This window comes from Nomia melanderi, chromosome 4 (genome assembly GCF_051020985.1).
Source record: "Nomia melanderi isolate GNS246 chromosome 4, iyNomMela1, whole genome shotgun sequence".
Taxonomy (NCBI): domain Eukaryota; kingdom Metazoa; phylum Arthropoda; class Insecta; order Hymenoptera; family Halictidae; genus Nomia; species Nomia melanderi.
Window position 1 is genome coordinate 17,805,512 of NC_135002.1, and position 18,345 is coordinate 17,823,856.

Consider the following 18,345-nt stretch of genomic DNA (forward strand, 5'->3'; position numbering starts at 1 on the left):
AATCTTCATGGATTCACCCATAACATTGCTCGCACTGAATACATTCTTCGTCTTCTTCTCCATTCTTTTAAATGAATATAACATTCATTACAAAACATGCATCTATTAGTAGAAAATTTTTCTGAATTTATTGTCTTCGTTTTTATTTTCTTTCTGGGAATGCCTTTCTCTTTTTATTTTTCTACGATTTGCCGTTTCGGCATTGACTTTTTCACTGCTCATTTCAAGGTTTGCTACATAAACAGGTGACGTTAAAGTAGCTGTTTCTCCTCTTCTTCTATTTCTTTTTCTTGTTACCATATCTCTGTAAGAACATAGATTGAAACATAACTATTAACACGTTCGCTACCAGCGTCACATATTTGTGACGGCCGTAATCCTATATTTTACGTAATGAAAATGAAGTTAATCCTATAAATATTGTTATTAGAAATTATAAACTACGACATTATATTTAGGAACTCGATGATTCGTTTCAGTTTCATTTTTCTAATATTTTATTTAGAAGATTTATTGGATTGGAGAAAATATTATAATTGAGGAAACCGTCAGCGAAATAAGCGCTGGTAGCGAACGTGTTAATTAAGCCGCTCACTGGTCAAATCAATTAACTCCACTTTTTAGATTTTTTAAGATTTTATCATTAAAGCGCCTCATTGACTCTTAACTTTTTATATTCAATATAAATTTCATTATGACTGGATTTGTTATCACTAAATAACAAAGTCTTCCGGTCATGGAAAAATTGCAATAATAATAAAAGTTACTTCAAGAATATACTATTTGATGTATTTTACATATTTGTTAGATTGAAACTGTGTCTGTGTTAATAAAGTAAAATACATTCTATTATGATTATTTGATTTTACATTCAAAGCAAAATTTTAAAAATCAATATTTAACTGTTGCATCACCTTTCTCTACTTTTTGTTTTGTAGATTTAATTGATTTGTCCAATGAGTAGCTGAATTGACTCGTGCTGCATCTCGTTTCGGGCGACAGGAAAAACAAAAGATGACTCGCACACACATTTACACACTCTCAACCCCGCACTCAATCAGAGAATCAATTACATACAGTATTCTGTCTAACGTTATGATCACGTAATTGCCATTTAATTACTGCTAATAATGTTTCCGTCATATTTACCTATAAACTTTATAGGCATAAACAACTGTGCAGAAACTTTATGATCCAAACATATCAATGTGAATTATTAAAAAATATTTTTCTCCGTTGAAAAAATTTGATCGAATGTTATCAAAATTCTTAAAATGGAACCGAGATTAAATACCATTAATATAAAACGTAGCAACTTATATTGACTAAAACTATTCTGGAAGGAAGCTTAAATTGTTTAACTTGTTATAGTTCTAACATCTAAATAACAAGATGTTTTTGTCGAAATAATTCAAATGAATATATTTATTACAGCAAATGAAGTCTCGACAACTGTCGAAAACATTCCAATCGATTAATTATAGAAATGAAGTATAACCCGAATAACCGGACGATTATTAATTACAGCAATAGATTACGGAAAAATTATAGGTAAGTGTTCTCCAATTGAGTCTCAAATTTTGCGTGAACTCGAAGATTGAATGGTAAACCGGAATTTGCTAATTTCGTAGCCATTATAATGTAATTTCTTGATCTTCTTACTTAATTAACTACAGAGTATGTTCGATTAGTATGTTCGCTAGCTATAAATAATTTCGCAGCACTGATGGACTCGCTGTAGAAGAGGAACATGCTCCGTCGGCAATGACAGCGGACCAAAACGTGTGAACATGTAGAGGCTCCGGCCGATTTCCGTGGTTAATCTCCACCCTTGGGAGCTCTTCAGACCGGACAATCTCGCTGACCGTAATTGGACGAGAGGTCGTTGAAGTTTCGTCAAGACGTTCGACCGTTCCGTTAGACTAACGACAATCAACAATCAAGAGAATCGACGATAAGCTGTCATTTTTACTGATCAGATGTCAGCGAAACACTTACCGTTCAACTGCATTCTGTAAGAAATTATTTATGAAATTTAGTAAACTGTGTTTTTAATTTGTTCATGTGATGAATGCCAGATGGTGCCTTCATATTGTTATCCACTCACCAATAGGTACTTATCGATGGATGTAGCATATATATCTAAGCACCTACTTGCTTCTGGAGTTATTCAATTATGTGATTATAATTATCATGCTGCGTGAAATCTCAATACTTTCAGATCTGATAACATTAATAAGTAAAACATATTGGAATTTCAATATTCAAACAATGCTGTTGCTTTTGTTGTTTGCAACCAGTAATTGATATGATTATTTCTTAATTACCTTATTAGAATTACGAAAGCGTAAGTACTTACTACCGCGCCATCGATTATCGTGTAATCCTTTACAACATACAATTTGTTCGTTATTTTTTTCTGTTAAAAAAGCAATTGTCTCGATAGAAAATAAAGAAAGTTTATATATAGTTTACCTTTCACGTTGAAAACTCATGGTTCGTAGGTTTCACAAGAACGCTGCGTTTCAAAATTTCATACCCGACGTAATCAGTCTATCGACGAAGGGAACAAAAACAAACGGCGAATGATCCATTATTACGTCCAAACATCGCGCGGACTAATACCGCTTGCGGTGGACGTAAAATATAGATATTAACATAGGATAAGTCGGTCGATACGGATTTGCCATGATTATTTGATGCTCCGTGAAACATTTTACCACGCATTGCACTCTCCGCTTCCGGCTACGTGTGCGTGAACACCTGAAAATACCGCGTTACGTGCTCGATCCTCAAATTACAGACCCCTAGAACCTTGATTCACCGCAACATTTGATTCCACATCGCGAACCTGTGATGGTGCGCGAAATCTTGCCCGAGAAACGCATCGATCAACATTGGAGAACACTCTATTGCTTTGCACTAATAGTAAACAAATGGAAAATAGCTGATTTTTATCAATTCTGCTTAAATTCACTTGATAACATAGGCTTCTTAGTAAATGCGTCGTAAAGAATAACTCAGCAAGGAAGGACAGAGAGAAGCGAAGTGACTTCCAGGACCAGCAAGCTTTTTGCTTGCACGGATGTCGACGAGTACTCCCGCATCCGCTGGTATGGAGGGAGCGAGTGGGTGGTTCTCTACATATTTGATGCGATTTTAATGTCTCTGCCCGGCATATCCGCGTCCCGTGCACCAATAGCACCAGGAACACCAGCCTGCCGCACGAAGCAGGAGTGACTGCTGTGATGCTCTAATCGGCTTACGCAACAAGCCACCCTTATCCCGAGTTCCCATCACAGCCCCGAGCGCCCTCGCCACCCATCCACTGCCTCCGCAACGGCTGTTACTTTGCGGTTAGACGCTACTTTGCTACCTGCGTTTCTTCTTTCTGCAGCCTTCCGGCACACTCTCAGCCAGAAGCTTAGATTCGCTTAGCAAGTTTTATTAAAATTATGTCGCATAATATGCAAGCGGGAAATCAGTCAACGACTCCTCAACCATATTGCCGTCTATTAGTATAGAGTAATAACTTAATTAATGCTCAAGATATGTTCTTAGAGGCCAAAGCGTTCAACGAAACAGCATTAACAGTAGAACTACCAAATAGGTCAAAATGACCCATTCCTAAATTCTTCTTCTGCAACTATTGAGGAGCAGATGCTTCTTAGGAAAATAAGTAATGACATTGATTTAAAAATACGCAAACTAAATTATAAATCGATTGAAATCTCGACAGACAATATTGGAGTTTCTATAGGAAAATTAGAAAATCTAATTGAATTACTCGGTAGTTCTAATGTTAAACCTTTGCGGACAAAGATTCTTTGAAGTACAGAAAACGGTCAGCAGATGAAGCTAAATTATATATCGATTGCTTAGATAATTGGAAAAAGGAAACTACGTACTGACCTCTTACTATTCGAATAATTAAATCATCCGTTTGCGACTTAGCATTCCAAATATGAAAATTTCATCTCGCCGAAATATCAACATTCGTTCGCAAAGAGTTAAATGAAGCCATTTTAGAACATAGTAAATAGAAATAAGAAAACATTAGATTAAGATAAAGAAGTTTTACTTTAATTTTAAGTTATCTTTGTATGAAATTTATAACCAAGAACTGTGTTATATTCAGTCATGGAATATTTATAGCTTATTTAAGATTCAAGAAAAAACCGCATTATATAGAAGCAACGTTAATGAATACACTAAGTTTTATTGTACTTTGAATTTTAATTTTGCTTTTAGCATTTTTTACGGAACAACTTAAGTTTCCTTTATGATTATAATCATTTGTATTGGTCAAATTTATTTATTCACGAAAAGATACTTCATGTTTCTTAAAAACAATTTTCTCTGTCGAGGCTTCCCATCGAAAAACTTTGGGTCTTTAAATCCATCCAACGAGACATATACTTATACAACTTTCTTAATGTGACTTATCTTTTATGGAAAGTAAGCAATATATTATTAACACATTCCGTGCCACCGGAAATTTCGATTATATCTTGCTTATAAGTGCATTGATTTTTTAAATGAAATATTAAGATACATTCAAGTTTTTGATGACTTTTATATATATTTTGATATTATTTCTTCATGTTTTCGCTGCTTTGCAACGTGTACCGCTACCCTTTGCCACATATTTCACAAAACATATTTCCTCAGAAAAATTGGGCGTGTACCACAAATGGTATACGTGGCACGAAACATGTTAATATGTTAAATTATTTATATATGATTATAGTTAAGTGTCTATTTACGAATTATTAATGTATTACTTTATGCATTATACGATCATATGCATTATGAACATGAAGTATTTATAAGTAGAAATGATAAGTATTAAACAGACACAATTATATTTGTCTTGTTACTAACGGAAGCAGCAGTGTCCTATTCTTTTGTATAATTACACATTTATTGATACCGACATTAATATCGATTTTTTAAAAAGTAGTCTAAACAGTTTTTAGACATAAGTAAATATACAAAGCCTTAAGAGAAAATAAGAAAATTAATAAAACTCAATAATATATGAAAAAACGACAATCCACGTGATGTATAAAACTGAATACTGAGGGGTTAATGAATACTCATCATTAATTTTATAAAAAATTGAGTTTAAACAGTTTTATAAAGAATTAAATAAATTCAATTTGATACTTTTAATTTACTTACTTTTATACAATCACATTTTCCTCTGTAGTGCCATAATTTCTGATACATCCTGTACATTTCGATGGTTTTTTACTTTTTTCTTCCAAAACAGTCTGTTTGATACACTTTCACCATTAAATTGCAAATTTTCCATATAGATATATTTACAAATTGGTCAAGTATTTAATTTATTATTTAAGAAAACAAGAAATGTGAGTTTGCAATCATAGTGTATTTATGGCTAAAAGAATTTAAACAAGCGTATTAAATTAAAAGTGATTATCAGTATATTCAAATCAAATTACTTGTAAGTAACTTCCAATATACTGGAACAATAAGTTATAAATGACATAATTTGTGTGTATTTTACGTTTAATTCATCAGTACGCCAAGTATCCAATTTTTTATATAATCGGGTGCTGGATACAGGCGTACTTGCAACATACGCGTACGCTTGATATTGCACGAGAGAATCGCCCTAGGCAAGGACGCGCATTATTGGGTAGAATTACATTAAACAAACATCCAATATATCTGCCTCTCCCTCGTGTCGAATATCTTTTTTGTCAAAATTCACGTATAGACATGTACAGTTGGTTGCTTCACACACAATTCAAATACAAATTTCAATTAACTTTGTATTAATAAATATCAGTAAGTTCGTAACATTTTATTTTTCAAAACATTTTGTTTACAGTATACTTATGTTTATTAAATTCACAGATTTACGAATCAAGTATTTAACATTTACAAGCCATGTTTCTTTGTACAACAATGTATTTAAGTATGAAAAATTGTATCTGTGGGCATGTGTACTTGCACGTGCGCAAGTTTGTGTAATATAATATAATGTACATATATATATATACATGACACGTATAGACATATATCAAACACATGCATATGTCAAGTTTTTCGTTTAGCTTTGTAGCGTTGGTTCTTCGTTTTTAAAACGGGATCTTCACTTACGTTTTCTACCAACGAATCAACGCGAGTAAAAACAAAATTTTTTGCATTTATCGATGGTAACGACACATCCTTTTGTTTTGTTAAAGCAGCAAAACGCGCTAATGACTTTTCTCCCTTCGCAAGAATTGAATGTTTTTGTATGGCATTCTGAAACAATAAAAATTAAAAGTAGTAGATATTGTAAGAATTGTTTGACCATTAATAAACGCAGTTTCTAAACGCAACTTACACGAATCACGCATGATTTTCCTTCTGAACCTGTACTATTCAACATTTCCGCTATAGTATGAGATATCCTTGGTTCCATTTTGGAATCAGTCGAATCTAGCATTGTGTTTTCTACTTGACTTTCATTAATACGCCTTTTCTTTAGAATCTTCATCCCAAATTTAAATATTTGACTATCATTTAAATCATTCTCGATTTCAGTATCTATATTCACCTACAAATGTAAAATTTCATATTTTTTCGAAGTGAATAAATGTACGCTACTATTAACCGTTAAAAATGTTAAAAATATTTACTTCATTACTATTAGTGACAATACTTGTCAAAGTTATACGAATGTTAAATCTGTCGGTATTTAACTTTATAATAAACATTTTGCTAAAATTAAAACAATTCAGAGAATATTTATTTTATCTAAACAACAAAGTATGTCCCAAACTTTTAACTAATAGTATATATTACCATTTTTTCTGCCAGAAATTTTTCTCTTTCGTGTCTTATTTGACGCCATTTTGCTTCATCTTCCTCATCCGATAAATCGACCCAACCATCTTTGTCTTCCGACGGTTGAAACTGATCATTATCATCTTGTTTATCTAAAAAATTCATTTGTTTTAATTGGCTTTGTTTATTAAAAAGCAGTCTCACGCTAAAACTATATATTCAATTTCATACTTATGTTTTTCCACTTGAATTTTCGTTCTCGACCGCTTTCGCTGTACAAGTCTCCTTCCTCGAATAATAATTCCTTTAGTAACCGTACTTCTTTCTGATCCTCGTCTAGTATCTGTCTCATATGAAGTCTATCCAATTGATTTTTCATTTGTGCCTCGTCAATTTCTTCGTCGTCCCCTTCTTCGACTTCCAATTTATCCATATCTTTTTCATCTTCGTCTGCAGATACATCACAGTCGCTCTCGCTAAGTTCAGCTTCATTTTCCAAAAACGTGGCTGCATATTGTTTTATGTTTTTTCTTGGTACAACTACTTCATTCTCCTCCGAATCATAATCTATAAATTTTTCTTGATCACCTTCATTTTCATCATCGCTTTCGTTTTGTTCATCATCATCATTAGACATTGAACAATTATTTTCTTCCTCGTCATCAGACAACTCTAACTTCTTCACCTTTCTCTTTGATCGACTATTAACTTCTCGCTCCATCAGATCTTCATCTTCCTTTTCGGCGAAATGCAAAACATCTGAATTTTCTTTAAACTCATCGTTTCTCTTCGATCGTTCATAGTTGGAGTTGCTCTCAGATGTTATCGAGCCTTTTATCGACGTTTCTTGTAGTTCCTTGGATGGAAAGTCTTTCATTGAACTTTCAGTATTATTTGTTCGTGTACCAAAGGTTCCCGAGCATAATTCTAGTAGTTGTGATTCAGTTATATCTGATGATTTCGAAAGATCAAGGTCAGTTTTATTGGTTGTAAATTTACCGGAACAAAGTTCTATAAGATCTTCCTCTGTTGCATCGTTTTGATCAGTAAAAAGTAACTTCTTGTGCATCGGCGGTCGACTTTTAGAATTATGCATTTCCTGTGATAACTCAATTTGCGGACTTTCCATCAAAATGGGACCAGACTCATCTACTAAAAATTCCCGTTCAGTTGGAACCATTTCTTTTTCTTCTAAGCGAGTGTTTAATGCCGTTAATTGCGTTATGGGAGAAACAAAACTAAAATTATTAGTTTTGGTTAATGGTGTTTGATATGGTTTACGTTCTAGATCACTTTCAACGTGTGCTTGAGAGACTGGAATGTCTTGTTCGTTATCACTGCATCTTTCATTTTCGCTTACACTTTCACAAAACATGTCTGAAACATGTCTGCTTGTACCGTTGCTTACGTTTGAACATATATTCTTCTCCTTATTCGCAATGTCATCATTGTTCAAGGTATCACAAGATCTTGAATCATCTTCTATAGGTTCTATAATTCGTTTAAACGGTTTACGTTGTATATCAGCACTATCACAGGTACTGCTCTCATCGTCCTCTAAAATTAACCTTTCGCATTCTTCCTCATCTTTTTCTACATTTTCTTCCTCATCGTCGTCTATAATTTCATCTTCATCGTTTATTTCGTCATCGGTAACATCCGCTTCATCATCCACAAAAGCACATTTACGCGTCTTCTTTTCTTTCTTCTCAATTATATCGTTCTCTTCTAATTCATCCTCTTCGCTTTCATACGTCACAATATCTGGCGAGTATACTTTACTAAAGTTATCATCCTCTTTCACTGTTTCATTCCATTCTATTTCCTGCTCTTTCATCTCTTGCTCTTTTTCTTTCCACTCTTCCTCGCGTTTCAATGCCATTTTTTCCTTTAACTCTTGCTTTAAGCGTAACAGCTTTAATCCAGGTTTTTTGAAATTCAGAGGTTTGTGTGAAATCGTTTCTTTAGTTTTAGTTGACACTCCATCCGGAGATTCTATTATTTGTGTATCATCGACTTCATCTTTCATTTTAGAATGCCTGTGTACAAATCGATCTATAAAAGCATTTATTCCTTTCTTGTTTGGCTTAACATCATCTGATAAATCAATCACTGTACCTGGCAAACCTCTTAATTTTGGTTTTAAACTTTGTATATCGAATAACGTTTTCTTTTTATTAATGTTTGGAGAGATATCAAACTTAGGTGGTGGTAATCCATATTCATTATATTCATCTACCTCTTCTGCTGTTATTCCTAATGATTGTTTTACCATTTTTGCATAATCATCAGCAGTATTCGAATTTGACGTTTTCAAGGAATCACTCACAGTTTGTAAAATATTATCTCGATTTTTATTTTCAATGAGCTTCTGTTGCAATGTATTATCTTTATCTTGTTTATGAGATGTTTCAACTGTTTTTATACTTTTAGATATATTTTCATTTTCATTTTCAGTACCAATAGTATTACAATTACTTTTTAATATTTCTAAATCATTCGTATTGTCTACTTGCATTGTATCAACTTCTATTGCTAAATTACTGTTAGTCCCATTTGTTTCCATAACATTTTCATTTACTTTATGCGTCATGCTTATATTATTTTCTTTATTATCCACAGATAAATTATCATGAATCAACAATGTTTCTGGAACCTTTTTAAAATTTTCTGTATATTCTGTAATAGCATTTTCCTTATCCACCTCTGAATGATTTTCTATTGCTTCCTCTTCTGAATCAGAAGACTTATAAAATATTTCAGCTTCTTTCTCTTTTTCTTTCAGTACTTTGCTATTCAATTAAAAAATTATAGAATTTAGTAACTGATTTATATAACTAGATGAAAATATGAAAAACTTGATATTAATAAATCTTATATTGTAAAATTACTCACTCAACAATAGCAGAGGACATTTTTAATTTAGCTGCCATTGAAGAAGCTTTTGGAAGAACTGACAATACTTTTTTTCTATTCAAAAATTCTTGTAATGTTCTTTGTTTTGGCTTATGGTAAGGAAGAGAAATTTCTGTTTCTCTTATTAAACGTTGAGTTTCACTATGAATTTGTTTCATGGCTTCTTCTTTACTAGCTCTTAAAGAAACCTAAAATTACATATTCATGTACGTTAAACATAATATTGAATAAAATTCAATTATTGATATTTTTCATTGACATACTTTTCTTTTCACAGGTTCAATGTGTTCCTTTTGTTGTTTATAATCTTCATTTTTCACAGGACTCGACTGCATTTCATCATCTTCTTCTGATTCTGAATCTATCAAAGATCGAAATCCATTTTGTACCTATAAAGTATATAATATAATAATTATTTCCATTAATCAAAGCATCCGTCAACTCATTACACTTATTAATTATAATATTCCAACCTTTCCTTCATTTGAAATTTTGTTTGCATTATCATTCTTTTGAACTACAAATGTTTCATCATCAGTATCACTATCAAGACATCTTACAATATTTTTCTTATATGTATGTTGATTAGAAAATTTGTTAACGTCGTTTTCTCTTTCAGTCTTTGATATAAAAATACTATCATCTTCAGAGTCACTGTCTATTATTCTTGAAAGTTTTTTCAAACTTTTAGCAACCTGAAATTCTTCGCTCTCCTGTATAGATTCTTTATTTGTTTCTTGCACAGTTTTATTAAATACATCTGTGACATTACTAATACAATCGTTGTTAATCTCAATAGGTTTGTTAAGCCCGATTTTTAGGCAATCATCTACCTCTTTGCTAGATTCAATTTCAAGGCATATATTTTCTGTATTAGGCTCATTGTTAGTTTTCGTATCATTAAGATCATCAATTTTATTCATTTTCACAAACAAATATTTGGCCTATCAAGAGTTTATACTTGTATTCTATTTACATTGCTCTTTATTAAAACATTGAATATTTTCTAATTAAAAATAATCATGCTATTTTAAAACTACAATATCACAAGTCAAATATCACACCACCTTTGTATTGTTGACGAAGAAAATTTGACAAATTTGGCGCGAAAGTATCATGTCATCGATTGCAGGATACTGTAGAGAGGAAATAACATAAACTTGACAACACTCTCACTATAGATAGTAAGTATCTACTTTCAAAACGATAAATATTCCGCGTTATACAAGATGCGCTCTGAAAAGAATGCGGAACTCATTGGTTAACTTTCATCTTTTCTCATCTCATTTTCAATACTAATTTACTATTTGTCAATATAGTTACACATAACCAATTAAAACTATAAACATAATCCCCAACGAAAGACTCCTTTTGCCCCTATACCGACCCAGGATCTATCTTGTAAATAACGCAGAGTAAGATAACGTTAAATGTAAACTTAAAACTGATAGTCAAGATACCTCTCAAAATATTTCATATTTTTTACTTTTACTAGTTCAGAGGTATTTAGCTTACTCCCCTCATGCTAGTAACTCGAAGCCCCCATAACAGTGTTCCCCTACTACTTCTACTCAAGAAGCTTCACGAGACTGTGTATGAGAGTAGTTCTATGAGTGTTCAATACAATTGGTAAAAGTAGGTATGGAGAGGGTAACTTTTCGTGAGGGGAGTATCACTAGACTGCCGCGGGCACCGATTTAGACACCCTTGTACTAGTTGGTCGATAGATCAAATTGTTGACATATTTTTATGACAGTTCGCGACTGTTAAAACTACAATTGAGAAAAACGTTACACCCGTAATAATCTTTAACAACGCATAGATTTAATAACTATTTAATTAGATATCTTTTAAGCTTTTTTATTTGTTCACAGGCATGATTACCATGGGTGAACCTCTTACTTTAGCAAATGGTAAATTCTTTTACATGAATAATCTCTTAAAAGAATTTATATATTATTTTTTTCAACCATTTACGGTAGTTTTCACTTAGAACAGTGACTTACTTCACAATAAGGATAATTAATATCAATCTTTTTGGTTTTTTTTACAGATGTTAAGAGATCTATTGAGTTATTAGATAAATTACAGAAAGGTAATAAATTACATATATAATAATAATGTACATTACAGGACAAATTTATTACACCATTTCAAATTTTATTGCAAGAATTATTATCTTTTTGCATAGGACTTTGTAGCGATCATTTTCCCATAATCTTATTGGTTTGATTTATTTTCTAGAATAAACCATGTACGTGCTAGCATTTTATATAAAATTTTTTTAATATTGAAGACTTTATATTTAACCCACATATAAATTTGAACGTTTACATTATTATTTTAGGAGGTGAAGTACCTGCAACAAAATTAGCTGCCTTACAAAAAGTTTTACAAAGTGATTTTCTCAGTGCTGTGCTTGAAGTATATGAACATGTATATGAAACATCTGACATTGAGGTATTGTAATTGTACACTCATAGCATAGATTATTTAATGAAATCTCAGCACTGATTAGTCGTTCCAGGCTTCTCAAGATGTCCGTGCATCAGCTACCGCAAAAGCAACAGTTGCTGCTTTTGCTGCAAGTGAAGGCCATGCACATCCAAGAATTGTGGAATTACCAAAAACTGAAGAAGGTCTTGGATTTAATGTAATGGGTGGTAAAGAACAAAATTCACCCATTTACATTTCACGAATTATTCCTGGAGGTGTTGCCGATCGTCATGGTGGTCTGAAACGGGGTGATCAACTTCTTTCAGTGGATGGAGTGGTTAGTCTTAAATTTGAAAGTTCAATACTCTTCATTATTTATTCCATTTCACATTTTATTTTTCAGTGTGTTGAGGGTGAAAATCATGAGAAAGCTGTGGAATTGCTAAAACAGGCACAAGTTTCTGTGAAATTAGTTGTGCGTTACACACCAAGAGTTTTGGAGGAAATGGAATTACGGTTTGATAAACAAAGAGCAGCTCGTAGTAGGCGCCAACAAATGCAATAAAAATAAAAATATGTATGTGTGTCATTACATTCTCCTTGATAAATGAATTACACATGTATTACCATCACCTTAATTTCATTTCTTTATTATTTATAAGCTAGAAACTTCATGTATTCTAAACAATGGAGTGTGTTAAATTTATGAAAATCCCATTATCATTGTAATATTATTATACTATCATTTGTGTTAACAGAATATACACATATATTATAAAATGTTAAGAAATCAAAATCGAAAATAAAGGTTCTTTTCTTTGACTTTTATTCCTCAGACATTGATGTATTTTTAAAGTATCGTGTAATGGATAAGAACAAACAGCAGCATGTACAAGGTGGAAAGAAATGATTATACTTCCTTGTCATAGCGTAATTCTATACCTTCCATTTAATGGAGATTGAGGTAAAGAAGCTGTCGCAAAGTTGCATCTGACTTTGAAAAAAAAAATTTTTATTTTTTATTGCGCCATTCTATTCTATTTATCGCGGAGATAAATAGTCTGAAAAGAATCATGGATATCGATTGTCTTTTTCTAATACACTCCGTCATTAAGGAGTCGCAGCGAGTAAGACAATAGATAGTACGTTTCTTTACTCTCTCACACAAAATTCAACAGTGATTTACAAAAAAACTATTCATTTTTTATTTTTGGTACCTTCGAGATTATTTACCTTCCCGATATGTAGATTAAGATGGCGCAATAAAAAATTATTATCTTTTTTTACAAGGTCAGATGCAATTTTGCGGCAGCTTCTTTACCTCAATCTCCATTAAATCAAAGATGTAGAATCACGTTATGACAAGAAAGTATAATCATTTCTTTCCAATGTTATATAATGTGCAAATGAGATAAAATCATACTTCATGTAAAACTTAAAATTTTAAACAAATAAAGAATTATCGATACGTCAAGTACCAGTACAAAATAAGAATGTTTTTTTATTTTTAGTTCAGCTTTATCGAAACTGTACTTATAGATTAGGTTGACTTTCTTGATAAAAAAAAAATCAGTGGGCAGTATTTATCGTCGTTATTCACACATCGTTTGCGATAATTTTATAATAATTTGAATTACATACAGTTTAAAATACAGTAACGTCATGTTTGGGCTTGTTTTTATCCGGAGAATTTTATCAGCTTGTTAGTAAAATTTTTATATAGATAAGTGCACTAAAAAAAATATAAAATTTAAAAAAATGAAAAATAAGAATTACATTGATTTTCGTTCACTATTTGAGGCTTATTAAAGAATTGAGATTGTTATTATATTTAGAGACGATCTTTATGTTTGTGAGTTTAGAAAATATGTTAAATTCTAAATTATTTGTGTTGAATTTTAAATAAGTATTTACCACCGCAGGTCAGGTAGTGTATTACATATATCTACATATGTCAAAGGAAAATAGTGGAAGGGATAATGAAAACGATTTTAATTCTATATTCTACCGCGTGAGTGCAGTGTGAATATATATTTACGTGAACTCTGTCAGTAATTAAAGTCCAGTGGACTTTAATCTGTTTTAAATTGTGCTGGCTCATTGGGAGATTTATATAAAAGCATCAATTAAGTGAAGGCATTATTATCTAATTTACTTTCAGCAAAAATGCCGGAATTAACGGGATTACGTTTTGATGGTCGTGTAGTTGTTGTAACAGGAGCTGGAACAGGTTAACATTGACAGGTTTTTGCTACTTTGATTTTATCTCATGTTTGAATTTTATTGAATATAATTTTTTGTTTAGGCTTGGGTCGAGCATATGCTTTACTATTTGCTTCAAGAGGTGCCAATGTTGTAGTAAACGATTTGGGTGGAGGTAGACACGGTGACGGAAGTAATACCAAAGTTGCAGACATAGTTGTTCAAGAAATCAAGAAAAATGGTTGTATAGAATTTCTGAAAATTTTATACTAAATTTTATTTTTGCTCGTATTACATTTTTACATAATCATTTTTGACTTAAATTTTTATCATGAGAAAGTAATCTTATCTTTATATTGTGTCTTTGAATAATATTGAAAGTTAATTTAAACAATTTTACAGGGAATTATAAAAGATTTTGTATTAGTTATGTTAAAAGGAAATATATAAAATATTGGAATTATTTTATAAAATTCATCAGTTATAATATTTCAATTTTTTAGAATCACAATTGCTAAGATTAAAATTTTTCAGCAAGTATTTATGAAGAGCTCTTTACAACGTAAAACTTACTTACAGGTGGAAATGCTGTTGCCAATTATAATTCTGTCCTTGATGGTGCAAAAATTATCAAAACAGCCATCGATACTTTTGGACGAGTGGACGTAGTTGTTAATAACGCTGGAATTTTAAGAGACAAATCATTTTCTAAGATGACAGATGCAGACTGGGGTATGTATAATATTTTATTATAAATTATAAATTACAAATATATGTATATATTTTCTTTTCTTTTTGAAGATCAAGAAACTTAAAATAATTTTTTTCAGATTTGGTTCAAGATGTTCACTTAAAAGGTAGTTATAGAACTACTAAAGCTGCATGGCCTTATTTTTTGAAACAAAATTATGGTCGTGTGATAATGACGACAAGTAACAGTGGATTATATGGAAATTTTGGGCAAGCAAATTACAGTTCAGCAAAAATGGGCCTTGTTGGTTTAGCTAATGCATTAGCCATAGAGGGTAGGAAAAAAAATATACAGACAAATGTAATAGTACCAACTGCTGCTTCTCGTTTAACGGAAGATATTATGCCACCAGGTAGATAATATATTTTGTATTATATTGCATACATATGTAATTATACATTGCTATATTTTAATTTATATCCACAGATCTTTTTGATAATTTAAAACCTGAATTAATAGCCCCAGTAGTTGTTTGGCTATGTCATGAAAAATGTACAGAAAATGGTTCTATTATAGAGTCTGCATTAGGATGGGCTGGAAAATGTAAGTATACAACGTACAATCATTTGAACAATTACAAAATTTTTAATTTAATTTATGGTTTTGTAGGTCATTTGATTCGTTCATCAGGATCCACTTTAAGACAAAATTTATCAGAAAATATTACCCCTGAAGATGTTGCAAAAAATTGGGCAACTATTACTGACATGTCATCTGCTAAACATTTTGATAGTATAGAAGTATATGAAATATTTTTGATTGTGGTTAAATTTTTTCATTTAAAAGATGGTAGTATATTTCATGTTTTAAAAATATTTTTATAGGAAGTAATGGGACAATTCATGAATGCAATAGAAGAAATGAAATCTGGAAATGCAGGAAAGGTAGTTAAGATACTGTTTCTTGACATGAAATTAAATAGCATTATGCTTTATTATAATTGTTGTTTTTCAGGATAATACTTTTAAACATACTTACAATAACCGAGACACAATATTATATGCATTGGGAGGTATGGTGTAATTATTACAATCACTAGTTAATATCTAAATATTATTACAGCTTAAACCTCTTTTATAGTTGGTGCTACAGTAAAAGAACCGTCCGATTTACAGTATCTTTATGAATGTCACGAAAATTTTACTACATTACCTACATTTTATACCCTCTATGGCCCAATGTTTGCAATGAATTCTAAAATGCTCGAAGATAGCTTACCTGGATTCCAAATAAACCCAATGAAGGTAATTTTACTGTGTAAATAGTTAATTCATCTCAAATCATGCTTATATATTTATCATAATTATAGATGTTGCATGGAGAAGACTACATTGAACTACATAAACCAGTACCAACGGAAGCTACTGTAGAAACACATTTTAAACTTGTAGATATACTTGACAAGGGTTCAGGTGCTGTATTCTTAATAAACTGTATGTAAATGCCATTATTTCATTTTGTTTCTCATTTTCTACACAAAGTGGTTAAAGTTGTTTCAATTTGTTATAGATGAAACTTTTGATACCATGACCGGTGATAAGCTGTCTACAGGACAAATATCACTGTTTTCTATAGGAAGCGGTGGATTTCAGGGAAAGCGAACGTCTCCTCATGTTGTGCCAACTATTGATCCACCCAATCGAAAACCAGATGCGTCAGTTACTCAACAGACTAGTTTTGATCAGGTAAATAATATAATTAATGTTTTTGTTAAGTTTTAGATATAATGCACGATATCATTACTATGCTAAAATAAAAGAATTATTCTATTATTTAATTTTAAGTCTGGACATAAAATTCTATTTATTTGTCATCTTTTTATTATTAAATTTTGACATTTATGTATATAGGCAGCATTATATAGACTGAGTGGCGATAGGAATCCCTTACATATTGACCCTAATCTAGCACAGATGGCTGGTTACAAAACACCACTATTACATGGTTTATGTTCCTTTGGATTTTCTGTTCGTCATGTTCTTCAAACGTACGCTAATGGTGACTCAAGTTTATTCAAAGCTGTCAAAGTACGTTATATGGTATTCCTGTTAATTTATTAATACGCAATAAAAATTATCTTCTATGTAACGATATTCCTAAATATACATTATTTTTAACATATTGTATACTTTAGTAAATAAGAAGACTTTGTTTAGTTTAATCTCTTTAATCAATATTGTAGGGTCGGTTTGCGAATCCTGTATTCCCAGGTCAGACTTTGCGAACTGATATGTGGCAAAATGGGAATAGAATACACTTCCAAACGTATATCACTGAAACTAATGTACCAGTTGTGACAGGTAACTACATGGAAATTATTAATTGTAACAAAAAATCTAAATATTTAAAGAAAATTGATGACAAAATTTTATAAATATAATTTGTATATGTTTAAATTGTTATCCTCAATATACACAGGCGCTTATGTTGATTTGAAAGACGTGAACATTAAGCAACTTCAAATAAATAATTGTTCTGGCACTGCAAGTCTTCAAAGTGATGCAGTATTTGCAACTATGGGTGAATACGTGAAAGCAAATCCTGAAGAAGTAAAGAAGATCAATGCTGTCTTCGTTTATAACATTTTGGTAAAGGGAACACCACAAGCAACATGGAGTAAGTACTATTTTAATTAAGAACTATTATACTTCATTTTATACATTTCATTTTGCCCGCTTTTGCTTCTTCTATTATGCTGCATATATAAATATCATAAATTTTGAAGCTATGGACTTGAAGAAAGCTGAATTACATAAAGGAGAGCCAAAATCAGGAAAAGCCGATGCAACATTGACAATTGAGGATGTGGACATGATTGAAATGGTAAATTGCTTTTAAGATTAACATACAGTTTCCAATTGCTGCTTTATAAGACATTCATTCATAATACTGATTATTTTATTTTAGGCTTTGGGTAAATTAAATCCCCAGATGGCATTTATGCGGGGAAAACTAAAGGTTACTGGAAATATCATGCTGACTCAAAAATTAAGGACTCTTATGGAATCTGCTAAATCAAAATTGTAATATTATCTACATCTTTTGATAATTTAGGAGACTGTGGGGTAATGGTGGTCGGTAATAATACGGGGTAAAATATTTGATATACAATATAAATATAATTCTTTGTATTTGTAACACATCTATATGTAAATCCAAGTTAAATTGTAAGAAACGATTCAAAATTAGTACTAACATTCTATGGTCTGCACAAAAGGTACAGTATTTGTCATGTT

At 31.5% G+C, this 18,345-nt stretch overlaps 3 protein-coding genes across 3 annotated transcripts; 2 read left to right on the forward strand and 1 right to left on the reverse strand.

The window, feature by feature from the left end:
• Nucleotides 1–5,827: 5,827 nt before the first annotated feature.
• Nucleotides 5,828–11,172, reverse strand: LOC116425268 (uncharacterized). Its single transcript, XM_031972754.2, has 7 exons — nt 10,194–11,172; nt 9,984–10,109; nt 9,700–9,908; nt 7,036–9,596; nt 6,823–6,956; nt 6,362–6,574; nt 5,828–6,279 (listed from the first exon to the last, which is right to left on the reverse strand). The coding sequence occupies exons 1-7, from the start codon at nt 10,641–10,643 to the stop codon at nt 6,070–6,072; spliced, it is 3,903 nt and encodes a 1,300-aa protein (XP_031828614.2). The 5' UTR covers nt 10,644–11,172; the 3' UTR covers nt 5,828–6,069.
• Nucleotides 11,173–11,358: 186 nt separating this feature from the next.
• veli (L27 and PDZ_signaling domain-containing protein veli) lies at nt 11,359–12,993 on the forward strand. The gene is made up of 6 exons (XM_031972756.2): nt 11,359–11,518; nt 11,595–11,633; nt 11,774–11,815; nt 12,068–12,180; nt 12,248–12,493; nt 12,560–12,993. The coding sequence occupies exons 2-6, from the start codon at nt 11,597–11,599 to the stop codon at nt 12,719–12,721; spliced, it is 600 nt and encodes a 199-aa protein (XP_031828616.1). The 5' UTR covers nt 11,359–11,518; nt 11,595–11,596; the 3' UTR covers nt 12,722–12,993.
• Nucleotides 12,994–14,151: 1,158 nt separating this feature from the next.
• Nucleotides 14,152–18,294, forward strand: Mfe2 (peroxisomal multifunctional enzyme type 2). Its single transcript, XM_031972625.2, has 16 exons — nt 14,152–14,386; nt 14,462–14,599; nt 14,938–15,090; nt 15,189–15,461; nt 15,536–15,652; nt 15,719–15,849; nt 15,934–15,993; nt 16,064–16,121; nt 16,190–16,353; nt 16,419–16,542; nt 16,619–16,794; nt 16,960–17,136; nt 17,292–17,409; nt 17,528–17,725; nt 17,835–17,932; nt 18,017–18,294. Exons 1-16 carry the CDS (start codon nt 14,323–14,325, stop codon nt 18,134–18,136), a joined length of 2,169 nt encoding a protein of 722 aa, XP_031828485.2. The 5' UTR covers nt 14,152–14,322; the 3' UTR covers nt 18,137–18,294.
• The last annotated feature ends 51 nt before the right edge of the window (nt 18,295–18,345 follow it).